The 25,434-nt window shown below is 43.6% G+C and overlaps 1 protein-coding gene across 3 annotated transcripts in view; it reads right to left on the bottom strand.

Moving 5' to 3' along the window:
- Positions 1-25,434, bottom strand: part of CDK17 (cyclin dependent kinase 17) — a 265,332-nt gene that overhangs the window by 122,114 nt on the left and 117,784 nt on the right. For all 3 annotated transcript variants that reach the window (XM_082254997.1, XM_082254998.1, XM_082254996.1), the window contains exon 2: positions 17,525-17,670. In XM_082254997.1, the coding sequence (XP_082111123.1) occupies positions 17,525-17,642 (118 nt within the window). In that variant the 5' untranslated portion in view covers positions 17,643-17,670. The remainder of the gene's footprint in view (positions 1-17,524; positions 17,671-25,434) is intronic.

Here is a 25,434-nt window from a genome sequence, read left to right as displayed (position 1 = left end):
TTGTGACGTCATACTGCCCCTCTCCAGAGGTCGGACAAAAGTGCATTGTGACCCGACTTAAGTGGGGGGTCATACTTTTAAGTCCATCCAGTAAAGAGTGTGCGCCAGTTGTATGCAGATTCAAGCACAAAGCAGTGAAGTGATATCTATATTTCCCAGTGGAGATTATATGTTTCTGCACAGCACAGCATTATATGCACATAAAGCGAACTGAGGATACTTACTCACAGACTGGTAATCATATTGCAGAACAAACTTTTTTTTTTTTTTTTTTTTTTTTTTTAATTATGTGTGTTTTTGGTTGCTTGGTCGTTATGTTGACACGTTGAAATCATTGTTCCACATACAAGTATGCGAATCAGAACGTTCAGGAGTGTCAGAGGTCATTATCTGCATACCTACTGTGGTTTAATGACTTAAAGTACTGGAGCCAGAGGGCTAACAAGGTTGCCAGGCAACAAGCATTTTCAGGAGAAAATGTTTCTCTTGTGATTGGTTTTGTTTAAATCCAGTTTACATCTGGGCAAATTGAAATGTGTTGGCTCAACAGCAAAATGCCCATTATTCTAGAGATTGACCGATTATCGGCAACACCGATATATCAGGGGCCGATATGCACCAAGGTTACAGATTTTGCCGATATTTCGGGAAAGTGCACGTACCGGGGTGATGCCTGCAGCTAGAGGCATCACCTTGGTACCGGTGTCCATAGCAGCTCGGCTGTCATAACAAGGAGCGGGAGGGGATGCTCCCCCCTCCCGCGGCTCGCCCAGGTCTCCCGTCCCACCAGAAGATCCGGGCATCCTACCTCCACCGCCACCAAAGAGAAGACCAGGGTCTCCATGTAAAAAACCATGACAACACTTTCGGGTACTCTGCGCCGAATTAAAAAAACTGACAGCATTCAAAACAGCCAAAACGTGTCGTTTTGAATGCTTTTCAGTGCTAAGGAGGGGTTTGGGGTCTTTCAGACCCCCAGATCCCTCCACAAGGAGTACCTAAAAAAAAAAATAATTATAAAAAAAAAAATTTTTAATGTCCGAAAATAACGGCCGATACCGATATCCGATGACCAAAATATTGGTATCAAAGAAACGATATCGGTCGATCACTATATTATACCCAATTATATTAAATGGTGCCCGCTCACACGTGCCTCTTAACCACCGGAGGATTTTCCTGCTTTACGTCCAGGCCACTTTTTGCAACTTGGCACTGAGTGACTTTAACTGACAATTGCGCGGTCATGCAACCCTGTACCCAAACGAAATTTACGGCCTTTTTTTTCCCACAAACAGAACTTTCTTTTGGTGGTATTTGATTACCTCTGCGCTTTTTCATTTTTTGCGATAATAAAAAAAAGAGCAAATATTTTGCGAAAAAATTTACATTTTCTACTTTGACAGTTAAAAAATATCCAATATATTCAATTTTTGTCATATATTTAGGCCAAAATGTATTTAGCTACATGTCTGACAAAAAAATCCTCAATGAGCGTATTTTTAACCGCTTTATGACCGGAAGATTTTACCCCATTCCTGACCAGGCTATATTTTGTTATTCGGCACTGCGTTACTTTAATGTACAATTGCACGGTCATGCGACGCTGTACCCAAATTAAATTTATGTCCTTTTTTTCCCCACAAATAGAGCTTTCTTTTGGTAGTATTTGATCACCTGTGCGATTTTTAATTTTAAAAAAAAGACAATTTTGAAAAAAAAAAAAAAAAAAAAAAAAAAAAAAAACAATATTTTTTACATTCTGATATATAACATTCCCAAAAAAAATTTAAAAATCTAATTTTTTTAACATTTTAGGCCAATTTGTTTTCTGCTACATATTTTTGGTAAAAAAAATCATAATAAGAGTATTTTGATTGGTTTGCGCAAAAGTTATCGCATTTACTAACTACGGCAAAGATTTGTCATTTTTATTGTTTATTTTTTTTTTACTAGTAATGGCGGCGATCTGCAATTTTTTTTGCGGGACTGCGACATTGCGGCAGACAGATCGAACCCCTGACTGACATTTTTGGCACTTTTGGGGGTACCAGTGACATTACTACAGTAATCAGTGCTAAAAATATGCACTGTTACTGTAATAATGACACTGGCAGGGAAGGGGTTAACACTGAGTGATCAAGGGGTTAAATGTATTCCTCATGCTTACCGACGTGTGTGTGGGGGGGCGGGAGGGGATTGAGTGACACAGACACAGATCGCAGGATCAGCTATGCTGAATCCTGTAATCTGTGACTGTGTGTCACAGAGGAGATCTGCCCGCTTTGTTTACACAAGTGGGCGGATTTTCTCACTCGATCCCCGACGATCGAGGAAGAGCGGCTGTGATCACCGCCTCTCCTCCCCTGGCCCGACTCCCGCTTTGTTTGAATACAGCGGGAGCGAGCCTCCGAGGCGCGCGCGGAGAGGGGGCATTGTCCAGCGACGTAGGTCTACGTCGCTGGACGATAACGAGACACTTTGCCACAGTACCAGCTTAGTGAGCGGTCGGCAAGTGGTTAAAGCGGTCTTGAAAAAATGCATGAGCCGTTTTGGAGCAGAGTCGCACTGTTTTGGTTCTCATAGACTTCATCTGGAATACCTGAGCACACATGAAACTCACATTTTTTTGTATTATCTCGCCTCTCCTTTTCCTAGTAACTAGCCTTCTATTGTATAAAACAAAGGCTCTTATACCTAAAAATACCAGAAAACCATGTGTACAAATGCATGGAAAAATTCTCCTAAAACAACTGAAGAAGCTTAAAGTGATTGCAAGCGATCACCTTGTAAGGGTCCATTCACACTAGGGCGACTTGTCAGGCGACTTGGTCGCCTGACAAGTCGCGGTCGGTCGCTCGCCATTTAACAGTACAGGACCCGTTCTAATAGGAGCGACAACTTGCTCCGACTTAGAAAAAGGGTCCTGTACTACTTTGGGGCGACCTGGAGGCAACTTGCATTGACTTCAATTATATGAAGTCCATGCAAGTCGCGCCGAGGTCGCGGTGCACGCTGTGCACGGCGACTTCACAGGTTGCCCCACCAAGTCGTGACGCCCCAGTCTGAATGGGGTCTTAAACAACCCATTCAGTTTTAAAAATAAATGAAAGGCAAAACATAAAAAAACAAAAAAAACAAACAAACATTATTAATACCTTATAAGTGATCATGCTCCCTCTGTTCTATGCTGCATGAGAGCTGGGGGGAGGAGAAGCAACAGCACACTGAGCTTCCCAGTGAATGGCTGTGCAGAGGAGGCATGTCATGTCAGGACAAATCTGATCATTGGAGGAGAGTAGGCTGAGTTCTCAGCATAGCTAGAGAACTGACCATGCTGTGCTCTCCTGCTTACTGTGGTCAGTTTTTTAAAGATGAAAGCAGAGGGACTGGCAGGAACACCAGGGTTTCACAAAAAGAAAGCAATACAAAGAGAACAGGATACTTTCTCATACAAGAACATGGTACAGCAGACACATGTCAGGAACATGGAGTGTTGGGGTAACAAACACTTTAAATGTGAACCTAGGCTTAAGGATATGTGCCTGGTGTTCAGCCTGCCATATATTTACTGTTAAAAGGAAGTGTGGGTGGAGGTGCCTGTGAGAGTGTAAAGAAATTTAGGCCTCCAATCCCTAGAAACACAGAACCTGGCTCCTTGACTAATAGAATTGGTCCTATTCCTGTCTCATGCATCTTATGAGCCAATAGAAAGACATATGTGGAGGGAAAGAGCTGAACAGAGCTAGTATACAGGAAATTGGTCAGAATTTGCACCTGAAATTCAGGAGTACCCGAATCTCTACAGGAGGCAATGTACAGCAACCGGGGACTACTGACCAGCACAAGTGATGCTTTACCATCTGCCCTCCTCAAGTACTCTTTACAGTACAACTCCACTAAGGACTACCTTAATCCAAGTGTACTTTTTTAAGCTTCAGGCGACAAAACGCTCATATGTGAACAGTCTTCAGAAATAAGCAGTTTACGAGCTGAAAAACGATCAGGTGGGAACAGGGCCTTACAGGTTACGCATCCAGCTGCATTACAGTAATAACCAATTCTGAGAAACATGTCCTGGGTTAATTAATAATAGATAACATTACAAATGAAGTAACTCATAGCAGATCCCCTGAAGAAGCCACGTGACTGGAAGTGGCGTAACGCGTAGGGCGGTATACCGGAAGTGACGTCAGACGCAGAAAGAGTCCGCAGTGAAGCTGTACTCATTTTTAAGGCTTTCAAACCTTCGTTTATATGCGAGTGTAATATATCTTTTTTTCAATAAATTATTTTATGGAAATACTGCACTACATAAGCACTTTTCTTTGAGATACCGTGGATTATCTTGTGAGGATTCACCCCGACTCTGATAAGAGGCCATTTTCATCCCCTGTCTGTGGAGTGGTTAAGAGGAGATGTGGAAAAGGAGAGCCATATAATTATAAGGCGCATTTCCTTATATATTGAGGTGAGCGGCTAGCACACCCCTAGGGGGTCTAAAGATTAAAGAGCACCCCTTCTATCACTTGGTGAAAGGTGGAGGTTAAACAGTGAAGAAATAAGAAGGAATTTCGCTTATGCGGGCTAATTGATTTGGACATTATTTGGACACTCTAAGCACTTTTATTCACTTATAAGCACTTTATGTATCTGCTTTGTATTTATGTGGATCGAATAAGCACTTGCCACTTTATTAACCTTTATTTGATGAATTGAAAGCCAGGTATTTTTTGTGGTAATAGCACTAGAGCACTTTACATAGACTGTAGGATATATTGGAAGTATATACACCTCTACTGTTTATTTATTTTAGGTCACCATTTTAAGTGTAGAACTTTATGATTTTGTATTGATTGCGTACACATCACAGAGATTATTTTGAGTTTAATACCACTATACAATTTCTTCACTATTTTAATGAGAATAATTTTCCCTGAAGCGCGATACCTCCCCCCTCCATAAACTCATAGCAACCATTTTACAATTCATGTTTCACCAATATGCCTGGTATCAGATTACTTCGTAGCTCAAGCCACTACGGTGTACACGTCCATTAAAACGGCTGTCATTTTTTTTACCAATCTCCAAGGATATTTATTAGAATTAAAATTGCCAGTGACTTGCATGATTTCCTTCACCTACTGCCTTTGATACAGAATCCATTTATAGCCTCGTATATATGTGGGTCATAACAGCCAGTTTATACTGTGGTGATTTGTAAACCTTAGCGGTCTAGAAACCAAGATTTTTGCCCAAAATCGACCATTTTCTCCTTCAACATATTAGCTGGCAAGCCACTATTGCAAGCATGATGAAAAGCCATGCACATCTTCAGAGAGCAGCTCTCACAGATATGACATTGCCATTGACTGTCATTCAACTGTGTTCATTAAAATAATAAAAGTTGGCTCAAGTACAACATTCCTTTGATATGCTCTCATTTGTGCACTGGAAAGTGAGCCAGCAGACTCATTCTGTCACTCTCAATCTCAGCAATGAACATGCTTCCTTTGAATTTGCAAAGCATTATCAGTATTCAGTAATTACAAAAAGTGCCTGCACAGGGATACTATTTTCTCTGTAGAATGCGAAATGAAACATTCTTCAGACAGAACCCACGTAAAGGGTGTCCTGTGTACAAGATGCGATATGGTTTCAGCTGCAATGGTTCTTTTGGAAAGCCCGAGAGAAAGTGTTTAACGGCTAAATCCATAATGCTATACTGTAGCCAGTCTGCAAATAAAGGAATATATCTAATCTTTACCTATTCTTTACTCAGCTGCCAAGTGTTGCAGCAAGGGTTAAAATACCCTGTGCTGCTGCATTCTGGAGTGTGAGACTATGGCTCATACAACCCCCTTGCCCCCTCCCTGCCTTCCGCCCAACAGTGCACTAATCAATAGAGTATCGGACCACAGGAGAGCCAGGCCACCGCTGCCTAGTGTGAGCACCGCAGGCCTGCTCTCCAGATTGCTGAAGTACAGGGCATTTTAACCCTGTATCTTAAAGGGGACATCTGGAAACGTTAACTGTGCCTGAGCTTACTTTTGTCTTAAATTCCTCCTGAAAAATAGCAGTGCATTCCCTGTGCTTAGGCACACCTCTGCTTTGAGCCTTAGATCATGTAGGCAACACTGACTGCTAGTCTCACAAAATTTGGTGTGAGATGTGATGATGTTACTAGTGTGCTGTACCTGGAAAGCATAGGCGTGCACACTCTATTACATTAGGGTGTGCACCCTAAAGCTCAAAAGCATGTGTGTCTGTCTACATTAGCCTCTCTCAACCAACCTTTTCAAACACAGAGGAACCCTTGAAATACATTTGTTGTCTCGGGGAACCCCTGTTAAAAATCTACAACTCATGACACATTAGTGTGACAGTCAGTGGGAAGAATGCTCCTTACTCTTGTCATCATTGGGAAGAATTACCCCCTTACAGATAGCTAAAAGGAACAATGGTGTCATTGGGCACTTATCTGAGAGGCAGAAATTGCCTTTTGCTCAAGGAACCCCTAGAAACCTCAGGAGGAACCCTAGGATTCCACAGAACCTTTGTTGAGAAACCCTGGTCTACATATATATATGGCCCTGGCACATTGATCTCCCTGCCGACAAAGTGAAAAGAAGTGCATAAGCACTTCGCTTATGGCAAAGCCGGTAAGAGGGGGATCTTTTGTATCTTCCCACTGGCACACAAAGCACTAATGCTAATGTGCATGGGTTGATTAGGGTGTGCCCAGGAACATTCGGCACACCCTGTGCACACGCCTATGCTGGAAAGGAAGCAGCACCTAAGAACTTGCAGGGCATGACCCCCCTGCTTCACTTATGGATTTCTGCTGCTTCCTAAACTGGGCGCCCTTGTGAATGCGTTACTAGGTGGCAAAGGTCTGAAACAAAGCATAGACAAAAGGAGTTTATTTACTAACAGTTGGGGTTATTTTCTTAACCAAGTGGTAAATATGGATATATAGATTTACGTACGTACATACATACACACACACACACACACACACACACTATATATACACACATACACACATATACACACACATTATACAATTACAAATACCCAGACATCTACAAGGGAACTTAAAAATGAGTTTTCTGCTTGCCAATGATTGGACTATTGAAGTAAAAAGAGCTTCACCGTATTAACCAAACTAAACATACATTTAACAAAATGAACATTCTCCATTCCCTTAGTAAATTAACCCCAATGTATGCTATCCGTTTTCAGGTAAGCATAGGAAGGATAAGACACACAGAAAACTATCACACAAGTGGCAAACACCCATCACTCTATCTAGAACAGTAATATATCTATATATTCAAATGTATCCATTAACCTCCTCATGAAGAAGTCGATGACGTAACACGTAGGGTGGAGTGCCAAGACCTGCCAGTTTGCTTACAGATGAGAGAGGGAGAGCAGCAGCAGCAGCCACCGCCATCAGTCTAATAACACTGAAGTGGTGAGAGCTGTCCCTGCTCTTGCACACAGCTTATATATAGTGTGGCTTGATTTTAACATTATGAGTGACGTTTAATTAAAGTTTCATAGATACTTTCACATAATGGAGAGAACTATAGATTTCTAATTTTCTTCTTTTTAAAGTGGAACTTCACTCTCTCAATCAATAGTGACTATTTTGATTCCTTATGCTGCTAGCATTAGTAAATAGATAGTAAAGTATATTATATTACTTGTTTTAAACTGTGTTTTACATTTCTTCAGTTACATCCTGGTTTCTATGCCTAGGAAAATGTTATGTATCCCAGGAGTCTTCAGGAGGGGAGGAGGGGTATTCTCAGCAAAACACACCCACCTGCCTGAATTCCTGAGCTAAGGCCGATGGATTCCAGGAAGAAAATCATGCATAGTCATGGCTGTGAATGTCAGAGTTTTGCAATGCCTCATGGGATGTGTAGTTCCGCAACAGCTGGAGGTCTGCAGTTTGAGGATCCCTGTTGTATACTGTGAGCACTTTGGTATGTATTGTATAAGCGTATTTTAGCGCTGTGCCCCTCTTTTACATATTTTTTATATATTTGAGCAAAAACATTTTTGCAGCTTTGCAGCTTTTACTTTTATTTATTGCACATTGTATTTTGGTGAGCGTGAGAATTTTTGTTGTATACAGAATGGTTACAATACAGCAAAGTAGGTCTATGTCTATTTATGAGAACTTATTGAAGCTAATGGTTACATTCATTAGTGTGGCAGCAAGTTTCCGTTCACATACTTGTTCGTTCATTTGAATTCAGAAAGCCCTATTCCTTTGTAAACTATCTACCTGTACAAAGCTTGCCTTTACGATGCTTGTTAAGACTGGTAACTCCAGCCTGCCCAGGTAATGTAATGTTAATGCTCTGGGTGACCGGTCTCCTCACTGCCTGCCCAGTTAATGTAATTACCAAAAAATTGAATACATAATGCCAACTTCACCCCTTTGCTCTGTCTCTCTGATCCTCAATTCACAGATCAGTGTCCTGCCTAGAAGCGGTGTGTGAGATTTGCTCTATGTCGTGCCTCTCTCTGCTTCCGTGAATCATAATCCACTGATCAGCCTCCTGTAGAGGAGCTCCAAATACTGACAAAGGTATATGATGTTACTTGATGTCTGTTCTTCTAGGTCTCAATTTATACCTTGTGTTCAGATCCTAGGAGCTTCGGACATGGACTGTAGAGAGTGAGACTACAGTGGAGCAAACTTGCGACCTGTTCTGCTGTGTCTCCCTCTGATCACCCAAGCTTCGATCCTTTATTAATAAGATGGTCAGTGTTGCCAGGAGCACCAAGAACATACAGCAGTTTAATTCTCAGTAGTAGGAGTGTAAGGCCCCTTTCACACAAGCGATCTTATCCGATCCGCTTGTCAGTTTTTCAGGCGGACCTGTTTGGATGCTCCATGCATCCCTATGGGGCAGTGGGTGTCAGCGGAGACATCTCCGCTGACACCCGCAGCTATCCGATTCCGATCCTGTCTGTGAAATCCGGACGGATGGAAACCCTATTTTCCATCCGGCTGGAGGATCGGATTGGATGAGAACGAACAGACGGTCCGTTCTCATCCGATCTCCCTATAAAGTACAGTGGGGATCTGACAGCTCAGTCTCCGCACACAGAGCGGAGACGGAGCGGTTATCTGCCTGCTCAGCGGGAATCGGCGGACCGATCCCCCACTGAGCAGAATGGACTCTGTAAGGCGCACCACCTGTGTGAAAGGGGCCTGAAGGATCGCACACACTAAGAAAATCGGTCAAGAATATTCATCCAAAAAAACTTTCGTACGATTTACGTATAGTGTGTACACAACTTTTTACAGCCAATTCCGACTTTCTGATCGAAAAGATCTGAAGGGACAAGTTCCAAAATGTTTCTCATACGGGAACAGAACGAACAATTTTCGCTTAATGTGTACTGTTTTCGTATGAAAGACTGAAAGAGGAGAAACCATGAACAAAAAAAAATAAAAAATCATTTGTCGAATGAGAACTGTCGTACTAATTTTCTTTCATCAGTTACAATTTGTTGTAAAACAATGAAGAAAGTCGGACGATTGTCTTCTAGTGTTTACCCCACTTAACTTCAGTAAGGTTTGTTTCCTCTTGGTTATGAAAATAAATAAATCATATAGAATTTACTATTAAGTGAGAGGGAGAAGAGTGTAATCAATCTGTCTCAGGCACAATTCCTTTATTAGCTGATTTACTTAGATACAGGAATGACAGGGGAATTCTCTGTTCCCCTGTCACCCACAGCATCACTATGCCTATGTTCCCCCTGGCTGCCACTGAGTCCTGTGATGAGGTCATAGGGAATACACAGAAGAATATATCTGAATAGGAAACAGCTAATTGAAAAACTCCTTACTCTACATGCTTTCCATAGGATGGCGGTGCTAGGGAGATCATTTTTTGCCTTACCCATTCAGCTTTAAGCACTTGCATCAGCTGGGCAGATTGCTTTGGCTTTGAAGTGGACTTTGAAGTCAGAGCCAGGCAAATGCTCACAAGCGCTGTCAAGAGGGAGTCAGAAGGAATCTGATTTATAATATTTGCCTGGTCATCTGCTGCTTGGCTAGCGTCTGTTTTTCATTTAAGCAAAAGTAACAAATTGAATATTTTTCATTAAAGGATAAGTTTACTTAAAAAAAAAAAATAAATGCACATTTTTCTTGCAGGTAAAAAAACAAAAATGTGCAATTATATGTATTTTTTGGGGCCTGTAAAGCATCTGCTGATCGGTCTCCTGCAGACCGTCAGTGTATCTGTGTGCCGTACATACCGTACGGCAGGGAGAATAAAAATTATTTATTTTAATAATCAAAAAAAAATCTATTTTTTTTTTAATCAGATTTCATTTATGTATTCATTTTTATCAAATTGATTTTAATAAAATGCTTTAGGAGTTAAAATCCATCTATCTAAAGATAGATTTCTACTCAAGATACATTAATAATATACTTTATTCAGCATGAAATTGAGCTTAGTTAGTTAACGCATTCATACAATTGCAAAATAACTACCAGCAAGAATAAATCCTTACATTTAAAGAGCACCCGTCATTTCAGATCCATCATGGCAGCGCCTGTTATCAGGCATCGACTCACCTGCAGCCGCAACATCCCTCACCTTGTTGTGTCACTGCCACATCACCAGCCTTCCCATTAAAGTGAATGGGACTGTCTGAGTCAACAGAAGGTCAGAGGAATAGCCGCTATAGAGATGACAGCGGTTCTTTAAAAATTAGGATTTAAATTGAGTTGATTTTAATCGTGATTTAAATCAAATTCTCCCTGCCATACAAGCAGATACACTGACAGGAAGAATCAATGAACTACCACAGCGCTGTGGTAGTTTATTGGGAACTACAAGCCAACAGCCGCAAAGGATGTCAGGGCTTGTAGTTCATAAGCACACAGAGCTGTGTGAATGATTGACGCAGACGTGTGGGTGGAGTGCTTATTTAAAAAAGTGACAGCTAGTACGTGAAACTTGTCCCCATATTGCTGTCACAGGAAGGGGGAGGGGGGAATCTGATAGCGGCTGCAGCATTGGGAACATGGTGAACTTTTCCTTTAACACATCTGTGCAGTACTGTTATAATCCTGAACATTTACTAGAAGTTGCAAGACTACGTTAGGGTTCTTTCACGCGGGCGTTCCACCCGGCGGACTCCGTTTTGCTCAGCGGGGATAGATCCGCCGATCCCTGCCGAGCAGGCAGATGACAGCTCTGTCTCCACGCACTGTGCAGAGAGAGACCTGTCAGATCCCAGCTCTCGTCTATGGGGAGATCGGATGAAAACGGACCGCCTGTCCGTTTTCATTCAATCTAATCTGCCAGATGGATGGAAAATAGGGTTACCATCCGTCTAGATTTCACGGGCAGGATCGGATATGAGCGGGTGTCAGCGGACATGTCACTGCTGACGTCCACTGCCCCATAAGGGTGAATCGAGCATCCGATCAGCTCCACATGAAAAACTGACAGGCGGACGTCATCGAAAAGCCAGTGTGAAAGGGGCCTTACTCTACCTGTCTTAGGCCTGTTTCAGATATTTTGTTTTTAACACGCATGTGGGAACTTGCTAAAATGCATCTGCAATAAACGCCAAAGGTATTGATAGAGTCTGTTCACATCTGTGTGCTGTGAGGCAGTGAGTTTTTGAAAATAGCTCAGGTCCAATCTTTGTTCCAGTTTCATGCATTTTTTAGGGCCATGGGAGTCAACGGACACAGATGAAAATGCATGTGTGATGCATTTTCCACCCCTAGATAGCTGCCATGTGCGCTCATACAGCAGAGCAACCTGGCTGCAGGAGATGGATTATTTGATGCAGAAATGTTTATCAGGAAGATTCAAAGCATTCCCCTGTTCTACAACCCACCCCACTGCAACTACAAAGATAGGAAGAGATGTGCAGAATCCAAAATCTTTAAGGGCTCTTTCACACGGGCGGTCCGATCAGATCCGCCTGTCAGTTTTTTAGGCGGATCTGATCGAATGCCCCATTCAGCCCTATGGAGCAGCGGATGTCAGCGGTGACATGTCCGCTGACACCCGCTGCCATCCGCATCCGATCCTGTCCGTGAAATCCGGACGGATGGAAACCCTATTTTCCAGCCGTCCTGGGGATCGGATCAGATGGGATCAGATGAGAGCGGACAGGCGGTCCGCTCTCATCCGATCCCCCATAGAGAGCAGCGGAGGCTGTGACACCTCTCTCTCCGCACTGCAAGCGGAGACGGAGCTGTCATCCGCCGGCTCAGCGGGGATTGCGGATCGATCCCCGCTGAGCAACACGGATCCGCCTACGGAGGCGGACCGTGTGAAAGAGCCCTAATTGAACTGAAATCTTTGACCATGTCTTCTCCACCTCCTCTTCTCCCAGCAAAATCGCAACAATTGATGCCGCTATCAGAATTTCAGCAAAATCAGAAATCTCTGCCCTTTGTGCACTAATACGCACCACAGGGAATCCTGGTAGTAGATCTCAAAGATCAACAAGTGATGATGTCACAGTGTAAATACGTTTTTATTGGCTACAGTAGAAAAAAAAAAAAGAAAAATGTGTAGCACATGAAAAGATGTGTAAAACACGCCTCAACGCGCATAAAACAACAAAATGTAACAAAATGCATAAACACAAAAAACGGACAAGTGCAAACCTAGCCGTAAGGAATTTCATGGTGCAAAGTTACTTTTATGTTCTACCTACAGACATTATACAGTCAATGAGCAAAAAAAACAAAACAAAACACACTGTCAAAAGATGTAGTTTTTGTCATATGAGCACATACAGGTTTGTAGCCCCAGACTACAAGCTTCCATCAGATACAAGCTTATTTCTGCAGAGATAAGAAGATAAATTGCCTATTTCCCATTCCACTTTAAGAGAAACCCAAGCACTTGGGTATTAAACTATACACCATGTTTAAGCAATGTTGTCATCCCATACATGCTATTCTGCAAGTCTACAGTCTCTTTTTTCTTCAAGTTCTTTTTAAGATATTTTATAAAACAAAAAAAAAAGAGTCCCAGATCATTAGATATCGCATTGATTTCTAATGCATTTTACAAATAACCCCCAAGTTCTGGTAAAACAAACAATGAACAAAGAAAAATTACAAGTGGAATCAAAACTGAAACAAAATATGAAGCAGCTGTACATAGCAACCAATCAGCTTCTAACTTTCATTTTCAAGACTTTCAGAATTCCATGTATGGATATTTTATGCAGTTACATTGGACCAGTCTAACTATGCATATGCCAGACCTGTCTTATAGGGTTGAAAAAAGACACAGGCCCATCCAGTCCAACCTGTGTTTTTAGCCTGCAAAATAAAAACCAATAAAGCTACCAAATCTAAGGACTGGTAAGCTGCAATATACTACATCTTTTGATTTGGGTTTTGAGAACTTTTCTTTTGTTATTTTTCTTGGCTCAAGGGATGACTTTCAATAGATCGCAGCGAGCTACGCACAATAGCCTGACCCAGAATCAGGTCGTCTACGAATGATTTAGCCCCGGGTTCCCAACGAACATGCCATGCGCTCCGGGAGAGAGGCGGCCCACTTCCGTCCACGCTCCGGCCCCAAAGTGAGCGGCTCTACGTGCCGGCCCAGGCCCCGGCGAAGGGGTGGTGGGGGCCGGCTATCGCAGGCCAGCCTGGGCTCCGCGGCACTGCGGTATCGTCACCTTTAGGGGGGACTCTGACTTAGCCCCCGTTCACACTAAGGCGACCTGTGAGGCGACCTGGTCGCCTCACAGGTCGCCTCCCATAGGGAAGCTGCGGACCCGTTCTAATAGGAGCGACACAAGTCGCTCTGACTTAGAAAAAGGGTCGGAGCTTCTTTGGGGCGACCAGGAGGCGACCGCCATAGACTTCAATGTTATGAAGTCCGTGGCGGCCGCTCCGAGGTCGCGGCGCGCTGCTCGCACCGCGACCTCGGAGGTCGCGGTGCGAAGTAGCGTCGCCCCTATGTGAACGGGGGCTTAGAGGCGTTCAGTCATAATCCCACAGATGGTAGCTTCGCCCCATTGGCTCCTCAGCCAAGCACATACACCAAATGTCTGAACCTGCGGTTCCTCTCGTACTGAGCAGGATTACTATTGCGACAACACATCAGTAGGGTTTGGATAACTTTTAACCACTTGACCTCCGAAAGATTTACCACCCCCCCCCCCCCCCCCTTCATAAGCAGGTTATTTTTTGCCATACGGCACTGTGTTATATTGCTGATAATTGTGCGGTCATGGGACGCTGTACCCAAATAAAATTGATGTCCATTTTTTCCCCCACAAATAGAGCTTTTTGGTGGTACTTGATTACCTCTGCATTTTTTATTTTTTGGGCTATAACCAAAAAAAAGACAGACACTTTTGAAAAAAAAATGTAACTTTCTGCTATAAAACCGATCCAATAAAAAATTGAAAAAAATCAACTCTCTTCTTCAATTTAGGCCAATATGTATTCTATTCTGCTACATATTTTGGTAAAAAAAAAAATCCCGATAAGCATATATTGATTGGTTTGCGCAAAAGTTATAGCGACTACAAACTATGGGATATTTTTATTTATTTATTTTTACTAGCAATGGTGGCAAATCAGCAACTTATAGCGGGAATGCGATATTGTGGCAGACATTTGGCCACTGACACTAATACAGTGCTAAAAAAATATGCACCGTTACTGTACTAATGACACTGGCTGGGAAGAGGGTAAACATCAGAGGCGATCCAAGAGATAACTGTGTGCCCAACCAGCATTTTACTACATAGTGGGAGATGCTTCTACTAGGGGAAGAAATGGGATTTGTTCCCTGCTTTGCAGGGACACAAATTCCATCCCTTCCCTCCTGTCAGAACAGCGATCTGCCTTGTTTACATAGGCAGACTGCCGTTCTGCCTCTCTGCCAGATGATCGGTGGGTGCCGGCAGACATTGAGGCCGCAGTATCCGCCCATAGGCTCCAGCTGTGTATAATCACAGAGGAGAGCGCCGCTGGCGGCGCGCGCATGCGTGCCCCTTACCTGGGAGAGTTGGATCACATCTGATGCAGATGGGCGGTCCTTCTCTTAACCACTTAAGGTCTGCTATAGGACGGGCCTAAGTGGTTAAGAGAAGTGTAGGGGCTGTATTTACAAACACATTCTATAGGGGGGAAAAAAAAAAAAAAAGAAAACCTCCCACCACCATGTGGCTTTGTTGGCTAGAATCAGCGCTAATGGAAATAAATAGGCTGAATGATACATAAATTCAGCTTAAAGAGTAACTCCACTTTTGCTCAGAAAAAAACATTCCCCTCTGGGTGATCTACCGTATTTTCCGGCGTATAAGACGACCCCCTAATTTTCATCTACCGGTAATACTTATACTTAGGTTACCTTGGAGATATTATACTCGGCGTATAAGACGACCCCCCATTTTTGGGGGATTTTTTTGAGGTTCAAAAGTAGTCTTATACGCCAGAAAATACAGTATGTACATTGCAGGGATTTTAGCAAACTTTGTTGCAGATTGCTACCATTTGTTATTTTGAAGAAATAGTGGATTGTTTCTCTGTGTCCATGGGCAACGTGAACGTGTATAGGGGTGATTTAATCATTTTGAATCAGCTGCTGCACTTGCAGGGCTAGAATGAGGAACGTAGCAGGGTCTGCATCACTTTAGATGTGATTTCCCTTTGGGACTAGCTCACCAAAAAATTTGATTTTTGACTTACCGTAAAATCTATCTCTCTGATGTTCATTGATGGACACAGCTTCAGATCTTCATAACCACTGGTTATATTGCCCCCTACAGGAGTAGGACATGAGGCAGAAAAAAAGTCTGGCTACACCCATGGGCAGTCCCATGGGGGTAGGATGGGGCACAGATGACAAGGGGCGGGTGCCTGACGGGAAGGGGGGAACCTGGGGGTCTGACCGTCCCAAGGAGTGGCCCACGTCCACCCCAAAACCCTCCAGGGGGCGAGGGGGGATAGCTACTCACTATACTATAAACCAGGCGGGCACCGCTCCAGACAGAACCCCTCTCCATCGAAATGGGGTTGCTGTCGCCCAGGAGGAACGCCGTGACTTATGAGGCATTTAACTCGCAAGCCAGCCCCTGTCCAGTGGGGCTATGTCATGGCCGACCTAGTGTGGAGAGAGAGAGAGGAGAGAGAGGAGAGAAGAGAGAGGAGAGAAGAGAGAGAGGAGAGAAGAGAGAGAAGAGAGAGAGGAGAGAGAGGAGAGAGAGGAGAGAGAGGAGAGAGAGGAGAGAGGAGAGAGAAGAGAGAAGAGGGAAGAGGAGAGAGAGAGGAGAGAGGAGAGGGGAGAGAGGAGAGGGGAGAGAGAGAGAGGGGGAGAGAGAGAGAGGGGAGAGAGAGAGAGGGGAGAGAGAGAGAGGGGAGAGAGAGAGGGGAGAGAGAGAGAGGAGAGGGAGAGGGGAGAGAGGAGAGGGAGAGAGGAGAGGGGAGAGAGAGAGAGGGGAGAGAGAGAGAGAGGGGAGAGAGAGAGAGGGGAGAGAGAGAGGGGAGAGAGAGAGAGAGGGGAGAGAGAGAGAGAGGGGAGAGAGAGAGAGGGGAGAGAGAGAGAGGGGAGAGAGAGAGAGGGGAGAGAGGGGAGAGAGGGGAGAGAGGGGAGAGGGGAGAGAGGGGAGAGAGGGGGAGAGAGGGGAGAGAGGGGAGAGAGGGGAGAGAGGGGAGAGAGGGGAGAGAGGGGAGAGAGGGGAGGAGAGAGGGGAGAGAGGGGAGAGAGGGGAGAGAGAGATGCGTGCTCCATGCAACTTCTGTGTACACAATGCCTCCATGTAGCCATATTGCATGATACATAAAATTACAGAGCTGCAGATTGAGAACGATAGGTCATTTTTAATACAATTCAATTACAATATGACTTGTCTAGCAATTATTTTTTGCCATTTTTTCCCCCAAAAAGTGGAGTTATCCCTGAAAGCAGAACTTCTGTTTTATCTCTTCCTTCCCCCCTCCTTTTCAATTTTTGGAAGTCCTGTTTTTTTTTTTTTTTTTTGGGGGGGGGGGGGGGGGGGGCGTGCGCGGCTACCTAGTTTTTGCAGGTACCCGCTCCCTATCAGATAGGCAATCTGAACGGAAGCTCATCCCCAGAACAGTATTTGTAGCTGATGCATTTCCAAAAAGACTGAAGATCCTCTTTACAACTATATGGATCTCTGAAAAGGACATGCAAAATAATAGAACAGATTACTGCCTTAACTATCTAAATTTATGTAAATCAAAATAAAACTGCAAAAGGTATGGTGCCATTGTCCATGCATAGCCCACACATTTATATAATTATCCATATATTTAGCTGCCCTGGCTGTAAAATATTCACCTACATTTCAGATGACACTCTCCCTTTTTTAAAGAAGTAAATGATGAATAGCACATTGTGGGGAAATGGTAGCAGGATGTGGGCAAGCAAGTTAGTCTGAAGGTGAGATATTAGACGAATAAGCCATCCGCAACATACAAGTTTATCTCCCATGCATGCATGCTGCTTACCATTGTCCTTACTACTGTTTTCTTCAATGGTCATTTGCTCTGCCAGTTCAGATAGAGACTCGTCTATGGTCTGACTGCCTCGCAGAGTGAGAGACAGCCTTCTCTTAAACTTTTTCATGTTTCACGTAAAGGTGCGCAAAGTAAACCTGAAAGAAAGAAAAAGACGTGGGGTAGTTAGCACAGGCGTCTGCAGCAGTTTATGCTTTAATGGTAACTTTTGAAAACGGCAGTCAAACATTGGGTTCTAAGGATTCCTAGAAAATGAGTGCATTTCCTCTGACTAACTAAAGAATAGAGACAATGGGGGAAATGTACAAAGCTTGGTGCAGGACAAAAACTGTGCACATTCCATTCTTTAATTCTTACACAAGACATGACAATAACTCTGGTTGGCAATGCAATTTTTTTTTATTTCACACCCTCTTCAACACTGTGTAAGGATTTCCCAGGTTCACATGGAATACATATTAGAAGGAAGAAAAATGCATTATATATATATATATATATATATATATATATATATATATATATATATATAATGGGGACAGACAGAAATAAAAACTGATAAGCTTTTTAATATCTCTCCACTCTATTCGAAACTTAAAAAAAAAAAAAAAGGTATTTAGTTATACTTTAAGCCAGGCATGTCCAACCTGCGGCCAGGAACCGCAGGCAATGCGGCCCACTGCCCCCTGAAAATTTTTTTTTTTTTAGCTGGGGGGAAAGGAAGTCGAGTCAGGGGCTTGGCCACAGAGGCAGCCTCGGAGGGGATCATCCACTAGTTGTGCTAAATTAGTGCTGGAGGGGGGAGGGGGGCACGGCAGCACGGGAAGGGTGCGGCAGTGTTTTATTACTTATATACCTTAACTAATAGTATATATTTTATATGCAGCCCGAGAAAATTTCTCTACACTCAATGTGGCCCAGAGAAGCCAAAAGGTTGGACACCCATGCTTTAAGCTTAACAATCACTTTTAGACCCCATTCACATTGAAGGCAGCTTTGGAATCATACGACTCCATCTGAACTCGCATGATTTTAAAGCTGCGTTTCAGTTCGACTTGGGGAGGGGGGGGCCATGTAAAAAACATATGTGTGGGTTCATGCACATGCCTATTGAAGTTGCCCCCAAAGTCGCCAAAAGTAGTGCAGGAACTACTTTAAAAATAAATCAGTGCCGCGCCGTAAAATCACACCAATCAGGACAGTGCCAATGCCAGCAATAGGCTGCGACTTGTCATGCAATTTGACCTGTCAAATCACGCCGATGTGAATGGGGGCTCTGTTAGATTTATAATGTACCAGATATTGATTTTAAAGCTTGCTCACACCAGGTGAGTGGAGCTGCATATATCAGCATAAGGGAACAATGGAAAACAATTGTTGTGCATGTGCCCATTTCATGCAATACATGTGAGTTTCATAAAAAAAGAAGCAGGTCTGCATTTTTACACAGTGCAATGCAAGTCACCGCATGCCAATGCACCGCAACATAAAGTAAAATTGTTTTTGTTAACTTTGTAACAAAGCATTGCACAGCCCCTATAGAAAGCACACCAGCAAGTGCTTGTTATAGAGCACAACATGCGTGGGCTGGTGGAAACAGGCCCTAAATCTTTTTAAGCGTGTAGTTTTCCATTGATGACATGCTAGTAAATATTTACACTGAAATCAATTTTATACTACTCATTAGGGATCGACTGATATTGATTTTCCGGCCGCCCTTCAGGCCAAGAGCCGATATTAGGTGCCAATATTCTGCACATTTAAAGTTTTCATTCTAACACTGACCTTTAAAAAAAAATTTTTCTTACCACTTTTATTACTGTCACAAGGAATGTAAACATCCTTTGTGACAGTAATAAGCAGTGACAGGTACTCTTTATGGAGGGATCAAACCCCTCCTCTGCACTTAAAAGCATTCAAAGCACCAAGTTTGGCTGTTTTAAATACTCTTTTTTTTTTTTTTTTTTAAATCTGGGGCATTTAAGGCTCCAGTAACCGGAAGCGATGTCATGACGTTGCTTCTGGGGTTACTACATCGGAAACCAGATCAGAGCAGATTCTGGCTTTGATAGGGGTATTCAGGCAGCGGGCAAACGTTCCAGGAGGTCACTCAGGCCTCCCGATGGGATGGGAGACCCAGGCAAAGTGGCGGGGGGCGTTGGGGGAATCCCCTCCTACTGCTTGTAATAACAGCCGAGCGGCTGATTAGGTGCATGGGTTGTCATTACAAGAAAGCCAACCGTCAGCTCTAAAAAATGTAGCTTGCAGGCATCACCCCGATACAACCACTTGAAGCAATATCGGCAAGTTTGTGACCGATACTTTAAAAAAAAAAAAAAAAAGCAAATACCAGCCCCACTACTCATACAATTTTTTTTTGTTATATTATGAAAGGTTTTGAACTGTAATGTTTTATCTAGTTATTTCTATTATGTTTCCTTTTAGCAAGCAGAAGTGCATGTTATTAGCTACCTATACACAAGTACCTCGGATTATTCAGTTCGGAACAATCAGACCTTTGAATGGTATAGTTTTTTATGTCATGCAAGCACACTGGATAAAGCACAATGGACAACCCCTTCATTCAGCAATAATCCCCTTAGTAAAAACAGTGTGCAAAACAGGAACTGCTAGGGCAAGATCTAGTTCGATCTAGCTAGTCAACGAAGATCTTGTTCACACATTGTCAGAAGGTTGTACAACTTACTATTCTGAGTATAAGGCTATTTATGTCTGTGCACAGGTACCCTTAGAGCCGGTTCACACTGAGGCGACACGACTTCGGGGGGCGACCTGTGAAGTCGCGTGCACCGTGACTTCGCTGCGACTTGCAGGGACTTCACATAATGTAAGTCTATGCAAGTCGCTCCAAGGTCGCCCCAAAGTAGTACAGGACCCTTTTTCTAAGTCGGAGCGACTTGTATCGCTCCTATTAGAACGGGTCCTGTACTACTCAATGGACCGCGACCGACCGCGACTTGTCAGGCTGACAAGTCGCCTGACAAGTCGCGGCAGGGAGCATGGGCTCTTACTGGCGCTGGGATCAAAATTTTGTTTTAATTACAAAAACATTTTTTTTTTATTTTAAAATAAACCTGAACAAAAAATGGACCGGGGTTGGTCAAAGGTCACTCCTTAACCAGGCAAAGTTTTCTAAGGCCCTTTTCACACGGGCTTTTCGATCCGGTCCGCCTGTCCGTTTTTCAGGCAGACCTGATCGGATGCTCCATGTACCTCTGTGGAGCAGCAGATGTCAGCAGTGACATCTCCACTGACATCCGATCCGATCCTGTCCGTGAAATCCAGATGGATGGAAACCCTATTTTCCGTTCGGATCGGATAGGATAAAAATGGACAGGCAGTTCGTTTTCATCCGATCTCCCATAGAGGAGAGCAGGGATCTGACAGCTCCATCTCTGCATACTTTGCAGAGACAGACCTGTTATCCACATGCTCAGCAGGGATCGATCCCCACTGAGAAAAACAGAGTCCGCCGAGCCCACCGCTCATGTGAAAGGGGCCAAACTAGCTCAAAAAAGCAGTTAGGTGTCCAAGAACAAATGGTGAAAACCACTAAATGTTCAATCCAAGGGTTCCAAACTTGTTCAAATTTACATAATTTGACCATAAGATCTTGGGCATCCTTCAACTGTGTTAAAAAGAGGGTGCAGGGCAACCAAGTGTTGGCTAGAACTTATTTTGCGGTCTTAAAAAGGAAAGGAGGCAAAACTGGCAATTTGTACAGTGCTTAGGCTTTACATTCAGGAGGGCTTCCTTGGGATCTTTCAGGATTCGCCTCTTAATATTTTATTTGAAGGATGTCATGTGAGAGGGGACCGGCAGAGTCAACTATGTAGCAAATTTTGGCCAGTTCATCAGGAGCCAGACAAAATTGTATATGCGCTTTCCTTTACATGCGTGTACATCAACTAACATGCTTTCCCTACATGTAAACATAACAAGTAAAACTCACTTGCTTCCATAGAGTCAGCCAGAGTAAGTCCCGGTTCACCCATATGCGATGCGGGAACCCTGCGAATCCCCGCATTGCATTCAACTCGCTGGCAGTTCACACTGCCATATGTGAATCGCTGGGGGGTGTCAATACAAGGTTAACAAATCCCCCAGATCAGAACTCATATCGCAGTGCGAGCTGTCAGTTCGGAAATGAATCAGATCGCATAGGTGTGAACACTTATGCGATCCGATTCTGGTGCGGACCCAAAAAAGGGTCCTGTGCAAGTTGTGTCCGAATGCAATTTGAATTCAGCCACACAATCTGTGCATTGCATCGCAGAGACATTGCATGTGATTTGTAGAGCAGTTTATGCTACACATCCAGCAGCCCCCCCCCCCCCCCCCCCCGGATTACTGAGGGACATAGTTTGTTTGGGCCAAGCTGGCCTAAATGAATTATGTAAAGCATATCAAAAGATGGAGTTCAGCTTTAAGACTGCAAACTAAGACTGCATGCACACTGAGCATTTAGTCCATGTGCGTCAAATCTCAACTTTCCAAGTCCCCAGGAGGCCACAGTACGACATCTAGCTACACTGCTTGCAGACTGTAAAAATCTAAGACAAGCTGAAATATGAGGCAGCTGGATGCTGTATTGAGTGGTACTTGCATAAGGGGGGCATGCATTTAGGGATGTATGCCTAGAACGCAGGAATTCTGAACGCAAGCACCACTCAATACAGCATCCAGCTGCTGCATTTTTTTTTAGGACTATCAGATTTTTGACAGTCTGCTGGCAGTGGAGCTGGACACTGTACCAGTGCCTCTTAAGCCCCTGAACACCCTGGAATTTGACACACACAGGCTAGACATAGCTTTAAAGAAGTTGTAAAGGTGTTGCACAGAGTCATCCCATGCCTCCTCTTCTGCTATTGGGGCACTCATGCAAGTGCACTCCTGAGCCAGGCTGTACGAGTCCATTGGCACAACACAGCACGGCTTGGCTCGCTCCTCACAGGATCTGATTAACAGCAACAGAAGTTAATGGTCTGGCTGCTGCCTCTGTGTTCTGGAGAAGGAGAGGAACGGTGCAGACAGGCACAGCACTGGATTGAGATCCCGAATCCTGCTTTCTTGCTTGTGTTCCCAGTTAGTTGTAATGGCACCCCAATAGCACGCGATCTTGCAGCGATTGCTGCTTGATGAATTACGGTAAAATTGCGTTAACAGAATCGCGGGACGCCTGTTACCCAAAAGAGGTTCTGGAACGTCTTTTGGGCAATAGACGCCACGCGATTCAGTTTGCGCGATTTTTACAGCGATTTGACGGGTGACTATCGCGTCGCAACTGGAGTACTATTTAAATTAACGAGGACTGCAAGCGATCCTCGTGTTTTGCGGGGATTCGGGATCACAGGCAGAATCGCTACAATTTTGTCCACAATCCGGAACAACATGGAGCCTTACTGCTACAGGGTGGCCAATCCCGTATATATATGTAAACATGAACTTCCGCCTAGGAGGTGTGCACGCACGCTGCCACGCTGATTAATCACAGCAGAAGCTAATCTGCGGGTGCCAGGCACTGGATGTCCGCTGGCACCCTCCGCTCATCGGTAAAATGCACAGAACAGAGATCTGGATGGATTTTGTGTCCTTGCAAAGCAGGGAATAAAATCCATCTCTTCCCTAGTAAAAGCAGCACATAGTACACACCAGAACACTGGCTAGGCACACATTTAACTCTTTGATCGTCCCTGAGGGTTAACCCCTGACTAGGCTTGTGACGGTATCAGATTTTCATGCTGCGATTAATTAAGGTTTTGCCACGGTATACGGTATTATCACGGTATTCTATTATTAAATTTAAATTATTAAATTTCTACCTCACTTCAATTTCATTGCTGAATTTAGGGGCTTTGGTTCACTTATGCACATTATTATATAGTCAGTCAGTACAGACTCTGTGAACCAGGCCTAAAATAGGTCATCAAGCAGTGTCTGGCCTAACTGGTGATAACTGGTCCTGGCGCTCGGCTCCGATCCGATGGCCTGGTCATTAAGAGGGCAAATCCTTGTGGTTAAGAAGTGGTTAAACCTGAAGGAGGTGTTGTTTATAAATTACTTTACTATTGCTTTAGGCCTGGTTCACATGTATGCGGGTTGGCGGTTCACATGTATGCGGGTTGGCGGCCCACATTTGCACAGGCATAGCAGCCCATTTATTTGAACGGGCTGCTATGCCCTCATTTTCCGCAGAAAAAAGGTGCATGCAGCATTTTTTTAAAATTCAGTGGCCTTGAAATCCATCCTGCTTTTGCACCATGCGACTGACCTGCAGTTCCTGCTCTGGCAAGCTTTCTGCATTTTTTGTATATGTGGGCACGGCATTTAAAAACAGTTTGAGTGTGCAGCAACGGCAGGTAAGTCGCATGGTGCAAAAGAAGGATGGATTTCATGGCCACTGCATTTTTTTAAATTCTGCATGCACCTTTTTTCAGCTGAAAACGCAGGCATAGCAGCTCAAGCCCATTCACATCAATGGGCTGCAATGCCTGTGCAAATGTGGGCCCCCAACCCGCATACATGTGAACCAGGCCTAAAGCAATAGTAAAGTCATTAATTGGTTAAACCTGCAGGAGGACCGGTGTTTTTATCTATTAATGACTTTACTATTGCTTTAGGCCTGGTTCACATGTATGCGGGTTGGGGGCCCACATTTGCACAGGCATAGCAGCCCATTGATGTGAATGGGCTTGAGCTGCTATGCCTGCGTTTTCAGCTGAAAAAAGGTGCATGCAGAATTTAAAAAAATGCAGTGGCCATGAAATCCATCCTCCTTTTGCACCATGCGACTTACCTGCCGTTGCTGCACACGCAAACTGTTTTTAAATGCCGTGCCCACGTATACAAAAAATGCAGAAAGCTTGCCAGAGCAGGAACTGCAGGTTAGTCGCATGGTGCAAAAGCAGGATGGATTTCAAGGCCACTGAATTTTAAAAAAATGCTGCATGCACCTTTTTTCTGCGGAAAATGAGGGCATAGCAGCCCGTTCAAATCAATGGGCTGCTATGCCTGTGCAAATGTGGGCCGCCAACCCGCATACATGTGAACCGCCAACCCGCATACATGTGAACCAGGCCTAAAGCAATAGTAAAGTCATTAATAGATAAAAACACCGGTCCTCCTGCAGGTTTAACCACTTCTGGACCGCAAGGATTTGCCCCTTTAAAGACCAGGCCATCGGATCAGAGCGCCAGGACCAGTCATCACCAGGTAGGCCAGACACTGCTTGATGGCTATATAATAATGTAATGTGGGCTGCTATGCGTGTGTGTGTGTGTATGTGTATATATATATATATATATATATATATATATATATATATATATATATATATATATATATATATATATATATATATATATATATATATATATATATATATATATTAGAGCTGCACGATTCTGGCCAAAATGAGAATCACGATTTTTTAGCTTGGAATAAAGATCACGATTCTCTGTGTAAAAAAAAAACTTGGGATAACTTTACTGTTAAGTTTTTTTTTTTTTATTCATTAAAGTCTATTAATTGCGTTTGAAAGACTGCTGCGCAAATACAGTGTGACATAAAATATTACAACAATCGCCATTTTTTTCTGTAGGGTCTCTGCTAAAAAAATATATAAAATGTTTGGGGGTTCTAAGTACTTTTCTAGCAAAAAAAAAAATGATTTTAACTTGCAAGCAACAAGTGTCAGAAAAAGGTCCAGTCTTTAAGAGGTTAAACTTCCTTTCTCCCTGGCAGAGGGGAGGAAAAGATACAATGTAATCATTTTTGTTTATAGTTACTGGGAGACTTAGGCTCGGGTTCCACTAGTGCGACTTGCTGTGCGACTTGACACATGTCAAGCCGCACAGCAAGTCAAAAGCCATTGTTTTCAATTC

Source organism: Pelophylax lessonae, assembly GCF_965119305.1.
Source record: "Pelophylax lessonae genome assembly, chromosome: 4".
Taxonomy (NCBI): domain Eukaryota; kingdom Metazoa; phylum Chordata; class Amphibia; order Anura; family Ranidae; genus Pelophylax; species Pelophylax lessonae.
Note: the sequence above shows the minus strand (reverse complement) of the source record. Positions and strands in the feature narration are given on the sequence as shown.